At 39.3% G+C, this 9,114-nt stretch overlaps 1 protein-coding gene across 1 annotated transcript in view; it reads right to left on the minus strand.

Annotated features, from left to right (window-relative positions):
- Nucleotides 1–5,019, minus strand: part of LOC131184562 (NACHT, LRR and PYD domains-containing protein 12-like) — a 62,074-nt gene extending 57,055 nt beyond the window's left edge. The window contains 2 exon segments of the mRNA XM_058156014.1: nucleotides 1,943–2,239; nucleotides 4,894–5,019. Coding sequence (XP_058011997.1) covers nucleotides 1,943–2,213 — 271 coding nt within the window. The 5' untranslated portion in view covers nucleotides 2,214–2,239; nucleotides 4,894–5,019.
- Nucleotides 5,020–9,114: the final 4,095 nt, after the last annotated feature.

Raw genomic sequence — 9,114 nt, forward strand, 5'->3', positions numbered from 1 at the left:
ATAAAAATGAGTAAGTCATAGATTTTTTTAAAAAAAAAATAAGTAAATGCATGGGTTTATAACTTCTATGAATGTCTAGCAATATCACTTAGACTTATATACTGCTTCACAGTGCTTTATAGCCCTCTCTAAGTGGTTTACAGAGTCAGCATGTTGCCCCCAACAATCTGGATCCTCATTTTATTGTCCTCGGAAGGATGGAAAGCTGAGTCAACCTTGAGGCAGGTGAGATTCGAACTGCCAAATTGCAAGCAGACAGCAGTCAGCAGAAGTAGCCTGCAGAACTGCATTCTAACCACTGTGCCGCCACAGCAATGCTGCCATGTCAGTCGTTCAATCTTTTCAGTCTTCTCTGGCCTTAGTAATTTCATGAAATTGCAGCCCCCTAGATCTTTGGCAGCACTTCAGGGGATGGGTGGGTTGTGCCCTCCTTCAAGAAGGCTCCTATTTCTATATAGACCAATATATTACCATCCACTAGAACATCAGACAAACAAAAGCAGAGATATAGGTTGCAACATGACACAAATGGGATTTGTTCTTGGGATTAAGGTTCTGGGACATTTGGCTCTCAAATTTAGGACTCCTGGTGTAGAAGAGAAGAGAGGAGAGGAGAGGAGAGAGAGGAGAGGAGAGGAGAGGAGAGGAACAGAAAAAAACAATAGAATAAAATAGAATAGAATAGAATAGAATAGAATCTGGAAGGGCCCTTGGAGGTCTTCTAGTCCATCCCACTGCTCAACCAGGAGAACCTATACCATTTCAGAAAAGTGGCTGTCCAGTCTCTTATTAAAAACCTCCAGTGATGAAGCACCCACAATTTCTGAAGGCAAGATGTTCCACTGGTTAATTATTCTCACTGTTAGGAAGTTTCTCCTTAATTCCAGGTTGCTTCTCTCCTTGATTAGTTTCCATCCATTGTTTCTTGTCCTGCCCTCTGGTGCTTTGGAAAATAAGTTGATCCTCTCCTCTTTGTGGCAGCCTCTCAAATGCTGGAATACTGCTGTGCTATATTGTCCCCCCAGTCCTCCTTTTCTCTAGACTAGCCAAACCCAAATCCTGCAACTGTTCTTCATATGTTTTAATCTCCAGAGCTTAATTTAATTTAATTGCTCTTCTTTGCACTTTGTCCAAAGTCTCAACATCTTATTTTTTGTAGTGTGGTGACCAAAACTGGATGCAGTATTCCAGGTGTGGTCTTAGTAAGGTTGTATATAAAGTATTTATATTTCATGTGAGCTTGATTCTATGCCTCTGTTTATATAACCAAGGATTATATTAGCTCTTTGGTTGCTGCTGAACACTGCTAGTTCATGTTTAAGTGATCACTCACTACGACTCCCAGGTTTTTGAGCCAGGTTTTGCCTAATGTGTAATTATAACTTTGGTTTTTCTTAAAAACCAAAACTATATAAAAATATAGTTTAAAAATGTTTCATTTTGATAGTTCATTGAAGGAATTAAGAGAATGCTGCCCTTCTTTGTTCTTTGATTCCACCCAGCATTACATACCCTGCTCTCTTCCCTAGTAGCAACAATAGCATCACCACCTATCTTAATACTGTATGTATTATGTCAGGAGGGATACTGGAAAAAAGGGTGGATTAAATTAAACTTTTAAAGATCTCCCTTAAATTTAGATCAATTAACTAACCTCTTTGACTTGAACTTGGCCTATCCGTTTACTTTGACAGTGATAGGAAAATGCCAAGTTGAGTGACAATACAGATCCTCCCCTTTGGTTTGATTCCAGGCTCAAGACATGGAATCTCAGACTAGAAGAAAAGTCCTACTCTGAAATCCCAGGGAGCCACTGCCGATCCTAACCACCACCAACAAATCGGATGAGCAAGATTCAGTGGCAAAGAAATGATAATGGCTCTTTATTGCCAGTTGATCTTAAGTAGAGAGAACATTTCTGAAATATGTTGCGTTTTCTTACCTTTCTGTCCAGTTTCTTCAAGGTTTTTTGCAAGATCATTTCTGTTGCATTTTTGAAGGACATGAATGCACACCTCTAGAGCATCTTCTCCATAATATTGAATCAGGAGATCTATAACGTCTGGTGCATCCGCTTTCTCCAGTGAAGCTTTAGGAATGTTTGGTCTTCCATTATAATCAATAGAATTTAACCACCATTTAAATTCTTTAAATTGTTTCATAAGAAGTGCATTCAATGCATTGTAAAGATCTCCTTTCACAACGCAATTCATGTCAATTATGATGGATTATATCCGATCTAAAATTAAAATTAGAGAATTAAACTAATATGGAAAATGAAATTTGAAGGAAGCAATATTAAAGTTAAATTAGTTAGCTCATTCATAAAGGCACAGCAGTTTATTTATGATTTCATTCATATTGGTTTGTGCATGTCACCTATTCCATACATTCTAGGCAGGCTATATTCCTAAAACATAGATAGCACTCATCCTGACCTTAGATGGCAAGCTATACCAAGAAACCTGTCCTTCAGGTTTTCACCTGTCTTTTCCAATGATGTGAACCCAGAGCTTTCCTCGTGGCTTCATATAACGGGCAGACAGATTCCCCTTGAAGTAAAAACCATCAGATTCCCCTTGAAGTAAAACCCATCATCCATGAGTCTTTTTTAATTGGCTATTCATAAGTCCTAGTAAGAAAAATTATAGTTTCATTGGAATATTATTATTTTTAATTCTCTGCCTATATATTGGCATTCACTATTTCACTAGTTTGCCATGCATGGTAAGCTGTCCCTTTATGATTTCCACATTTTCAACAGCAGTTAGAAGTCCCTTCACAAATTTTAGACAAGGTGTCGTATACCAACAGTACAACATCTTATAAAAAATTCTTTTAAAATTCTAAGGTAGTGTGAATTTCAGACCTTTTGACCATCATCTCCAATTGATCTATTTGTATGTTATAACCAAAATTCTTAGTCCATTTTATCATGCATTTTAGCTTGTCTCATTTCAAATCTCAACAAAAGTTTGTATATTTTTGCAGTTATATATTTACTGTATGGACATTATTCCATTCCAAGACTTTGGATTTAGTATTGTGGTTGACTTTGTGCCGGACTTTGCTTTATTGGAACTATGTGGGGGGGCTGTTTGCAGGCAAGTTTAATGCAAAAAGACTCCAGGAAATGACATTAAGGGCTGATGGTGTTTAATTAAAGCCCTTAAAAACTCTGTGGGTGTACTTTGGGCCTGGAACAGTACATAGAAAAATCCTCTCTTATTGGAAAAATATGTTTTGTTTATATTTTATGGATTTGGGCAACCATAGTTTATCTGTTTTTGATAGTTTTTATTTTGGAAAATTTAATGATGCAATAAATTATTTGTAATAGATAAGTTACTATTTTGGGATATCTAAGGGTTTATTTCTGGTAATGATTGATAGTTTTCAGTTTTACAGGTAGTCATCAAGCCTGCCAACTGTATTTGTAACCAGAGGATTCATAGAAGTGAATCACATAACATGAATGTGATCAGTTCCTCTTTTCGCCCATGCATTTGCTAATCGAACGCACAGGTCGTTAAGTGCATATGAGGTATCTCAGGGTGGGGAAGGCCATGAGGGCCTAATGATGGAACAGGCCACCTCCTTAAGACCATCCAAGGCATCCCCTGACCCACTGAGATAAACTCATGCTCCCCACCATTGCTTCCCCCCCTATCCTGCCACACTTACTTTGCAAAGATCTAGTGAGCTGTCTCCTCTCCAGCCTCTCTGCCACCGTTTCTTTGTCTACTCCTGGCACTCCAAATGCAAAGAGGTTACAGCAGAGGAGAAGCGGGACAAGTGCACCCTGCTCAGCTTCTCTGACCCACCGAGGCTGCTCGCAACTTCTGAAGTGGTGGGCAGCCTCGATGAGTATCCTCCAAAGATTTCCAGTCTTGATGCAGAAAAGCATGGGAAGCTTTGGGACCGAAAAATCACGTCACTTCAAGCCTCCCATCAGTATGCAAACGCTTTTCGCGTGCAGACTGGAAGCTTCTGGGTGCCCTGATCTTGTGGAATTTCAGGCACCCGTTCTCATCCCTGAAATCGAATCATGGTCCTCAGCAGCTTCTAGTCTCTGGGCAAAAAGTGTTCGCATGCCGATGGGACACATCACACTGTCTCAGAGCATTCCATTGCTGTGCAAACATTTTTTATCTGGAGACTGGAAGATTTGTTTGCATGCTGATGGGACACTTTAAGGCACTGAAATTGCACTGTCTCAAAAGTCCTATTGGCATGCAAACACTTTTTTCCTGGAGACTGGAAGTTTCTGGGGGCTTTACGAAAGGCTAACAAGGTTGGGGCCATTCTAATCTCCAAATGGAGGATGTTCCATTAGGTAGGGGTCATTGAGGACCCCTAGCCAAGGACCCCTCTTCTAGTCCCTGCCAGCTGACATTCTTTGACTGACAGGATCTGCAGCATGCTCATTCTGCTAGGTCACGTTGGATGGGTAGAGACCAGGGGTGAAATGCTCCCTGTTCGGACCAGCTCCCGCAATCAGGTAGCGATGGTGGCTGCTGGTTTGGAGGACCAGTAGCAAAAATTCCTGGTTCCGCCCCACCCGCCTCTGCTGAGCCGCACCATCAGCAGAAGGTTTTTTTTACTTTTTAAAGCAGTTTTTCTTCAGCTGAAACATGCCTTGAAAAGTAAAAAAAAACACCCTCTGATGATCGCGGGGCTGAGCAGAGATCATCAAAACCCTTTAAAAGTTTTTTTTTAAAAAAACCCTCTTCAGCCGAAGGGGGAAAAAAAGAAAAAAAGAGGTTTTAAAAGCCTCCTCTGGCGATCCCAGAGGAGTTTCCTGATCCTCACAGGCTTTTAAACTCACTTTTTAACAGCCTCCACTTACAAGAGCCCCCACCCATGCCCAGCCAATTCCCCCTCCTCACTTACCTATAATTACTACTCCTTTCGGGCACAGCATGCGTTTTTCTTCAGCTACTGATTACAGCCTGCTTTGACTTCCTGCTTTGCTGAATGAGGAACTCTGGGAGTTGAAGTCCACAATCTAAGTTACTAAGGTTGGAGACCACTTATCTAAAAAATAAATAAAAATAATAAAATAAAATGTGCAGTTTTCTGAGATTTGGTGTGTTTCTGTAGTGTCACTCTAACTACGCAAACACACAAAATCTCACAAAGCTGTATGTGGCATTGTGTGTGTGTGTGTGAGAGAGAGAGAGAGTCAGTTGTGTTGTATGTGTGTAAAGTGTGAAAGTGTGAGGTTCCTGCTTGTTGCAGGGGCCATTTTGGGTGAAGTGCAGCTGCTTTTACATTGTGTGTGAGTCAGTTGTGTTGTATTGTGTGTGTGTAAAGTGTGAAAGTTGGTTTTTGGTACCTCTTATTGTTTTGTATACCTTATTTATTATTTTTATTATTTATTGTTATTGGCCACGCCCACCCAGTCATCTGACCACCAAGCCACGCCCACCAATTAAGCCACACCCACAGAACTGGTAGGGAAAATTTTTAGATTTCACCCTGGTAGAGACTCTTGGTAATAGGCAATCCCTCAAGTACCACAGTCCCAGGCATATAGGCCTTTAAAAATAAGACCTTGAATTGAACCAGGAAATACACCAATAACCAATGCAGCTTGTGCAGAAGTGGTGATACATGTGATTGGCACCATTTACTATTTGCCCAGCCACATTCTATACCAGTTAATGTTGCCAAATGACCTTCAGCCCCAAGTAGAGCATGTTGGAGTAGTCTAAATAAGAGATTATAAGGGCATACTATAAGCAGGGCCTCCAGGTTCAGGTATGGATAGAACTGGTACATCATCTGAAGGTGTGCAAAGGTGCTCCTAGCCATAGTTGCCACTTGCTCTTTTAGCAGGAACCCTGAATCTATGAGGATCCAATTTGCATCTTCTCTCACATACATACATACATAGAAACTTCCCTCACACAGAGAAACCCAACATACATACCAACATCTGTCCCTCCTGAAACAGAAGCACCAAAAGGAGATCCATTTATCGGTACTTCCTCTATCACAAACCGATTTGTTTCTTCTTAAAATCACAGAGACCAATGCAGTTCCCACCCAGAACCTGGTGTTCCCATCTATATCCTTTACTACTTCACTGCTAATGTTTGGCCTTCTTCCAGGGGTGAAATCTAAAAATCTTCTCTACCGGTTCTGTGGGTGTGGCTTAATTGGTGGGTGTGGCTTGGTGGTCAGATGACTGGGTGGGCGTGGCCAATAACAATAAATAATAAAAATAATAAACAAAGTATACAAAACAATAAGAGGTACCAAAAACCAACTTTCACACTTTACACACACACAACACAACACAACTGACTCACACACAATGTAAAAGCAGCTGCACCTTATTCAAAATGGCCCCTGCAACAAGCAGAAACCTCACACAGCCACAAAAAGCTCAAAAACCAACTTTCACACTTTACACATTGATCTGATATCCCTATAGAACATGCAGTGCAATAGGATGTGAGATATTTTCACCTTCCCGGGCGTGGCCAGCATCACAGCAGTATGGCGTGGATTCCGGAGCTCTGGGAAAATGTTGATATTCCAGCCAAATAGGGGATCCCTAGTGGATCATAGCTGTCCCGTAGAGACAGTGAAGAAGGGAGGTGCAGGCTATTGCGAACAGGGAAGTTGCAAGTTCCCTGGATTGCTGGCATTAGCCTCCAACCCAGCGGTGAGGGCAGACAGCCATTAGGAGCTGTCAAAAGCCGGGGCAGCCACACAGAAGAATTGAGCAGGAGCGGTGATTGAATGGGGTATTGTTACCGGGTGAGTGATTGGCCAACTAACAGGTAAGAAGAAAACATTTCAAATCTTAGAAGAAATCCCAACTTGAAATTAGTGGCTAATTGGCACACGGAAATTTAAAGTGAAGGAAAACAAAAAGCAAAAAGGAACTTTAAGATCGAAGCCCTAAAAAGAAAACTTACCATCTGGATTTAAAACTGGACTTGGAAGAAGTTAAAAATAATAAAAGAAAAAGAAAATTGAGGAAAAAGATTTTTTTACTAACAAAAGGACTTAACTAAGGAAGAGGAAGTAATTATCTTTGTGGATTAACAACGAACATTTTGTTGCTGGGGGATTTGTGAATTGGAAAGAGTCATCTGCTGGTGGAAAGTAAGTATTGCATTGCTTAGACTACCTTGGGAAACGACCGGAGAAGTGTTTGTTTGAATAGCTTGTGTACGATTGGAAGGAGGAGTGGAAAGAACAAAGATTTAAATTGGAATGGCTTGGATGAACATTTGAACTGGATATTATTTGGAAAGAAAAAAGAAAAAAGAGACATTTCATGGACTTGAATTTGAACTGGACATAAGCTAAAATAATAAATTCAAAAATCCTTTCTCTTTAAATTGATAACATGGATAGTTGGGAGTATGAGATGAGGAATTAAGGGAGATGCTTCAAATGGTACGAGAATAGTTTAAAGAAGCGGAGGACTGGTTAAATGAAAAAAAAGAGGGGATAGAAAATAAGAGTGAGAAACAAGAGGAACAAGTAGAATCTGTATGTAAAAAGTAAATTAGAAGAAATACGTAGATTATTGTAAAAGAGAAGTAAGTAAGGATGAAATGAAGTGTATGTAAGAAGCAAAAAAGAAGAAATATACTGTTTAATGTAAAATGGAGAAGTAGATGAAATGTGAAAGATAAAATGGTTTATATGTTTTGTTGTCTGAAAATGCATGGATTGGAAAGAATTATAGTGGATGGTAAAGAAATATGTTTTGGAAGAAATATATTGTTTAAGAAAAATAGACCAGCAGACAAAATGTGAAAGATAAAATGGTTTATAGATGAAAATAATTGAAAGTGAGATATAAAGTTGAACAAAATTGAAATGTTAGTAAATGATGTATGCTAATGAAAGAATAAAGTAACTGTTGAACTGGGAATAAGAATTTAAAGAAAATAAGAGGTGGAAGGTTGAATTAATTAAAAATTGTAAGGTAAAAATGGAATAAGTTGAAAGACAATGTCAATAATTAAAAATATATGAGGGGAATTCTGAGAAATATACTGACTAAATGGAAAAATCAAAGTTGTCTGGTCACCAGAGTGAAAAACATTGAATTGAAAATGAATACAGCAACAGAGAGAGATAAGAAGGAGGAGAGAGATGGGAGAAAGGGAGAAGGAGAGAGAGGAAAAGAAGAAAGGGAAGAGGAGAGGACGAAAGGGAGGGGAAATATGAATAGGAGAGAAGGTTAGATAGGGAGGAAGAAAGAAAGGGGGAGAAAGAAAGGGGAAATAGAGAAGGAGTAGGAAAGAAGAGAAGAAAGTCAAAAGGATAAAAGAAGGGAGGGAGAAGAATAAGAAAGAGAAGATTGCTGTAAAACTGAAAAAATGAAATGGAAGAAAGGTAACCCCAAACATGTTTGAATATATCAGGATAAAAATTGAATTATTTATACATTGTAAGCCGCCCTGAGTCTTCGGAGAAGGGCGGGGTATAAATGTAAACAAAAAAATAAAAAAAAAATAAAAGAGAATATATTGGGTCAATATAAAAGGGGTGAAAAACGATATTGCCATAGGTCTATACTATAGGCCACCCAACCAAACAGAGGAAGTAGATGAACTTTTTGCTAGTCAGCTAACTAAGGTATGTAGGAAGCACATCACAGTAGTAATGGGGGATTTTAACTACCCTGACATCAACTGGGAAACAAACTCTGCACCAAGTGGAAGATCCAACAGGTTCCTAACAAACCTAGCAGACAACTTTGTTTCCCAAAAAATAGAGAAGGCAACAAGAGGATCAGCCATATTGGACTTAATTCTCACTAACAGAGATGAAATGATAGAAGGTGTTGAAGCTACAGGAACCTTGGGGGCAAGTGACCACGCAATATTGGAATTCGACATTAAGCAAATACAAGTAGTAGAACAAAGTCAAACTAGAGTCTTGGACTTTAAGAGAGCTAATTTCAATAAACTTAGAGAGAGCTTGAGAAGGATTCAATGGATGAGAATCCTCAGGGGGAAAACAACTCAAGAAGCTTGGGAAATTTTGAAAAGTGAGATTATAAAAGCACAGTCTAACACAATACCAATGAAGAAGAAAAATAGTAGATCACAAAAGAAACCAGCATGGATGCGTAAA

Source organism: Ahaetulla prasina, chromosome 1 (genome assembly GCF_028640845.1).
Source record: "Ahaetulla prasina isolate Xishuangbanna chromosome 1, ASM2864084v1, whole genome shotgun sequence".
Taxonomy (NCBI): domain Eukaryota; kingdom Metazoa; phylum Chordata; class Lepidosauria; order Squamata; family Colubridae; genus Ahaetulla; species Ahaetulla prasina.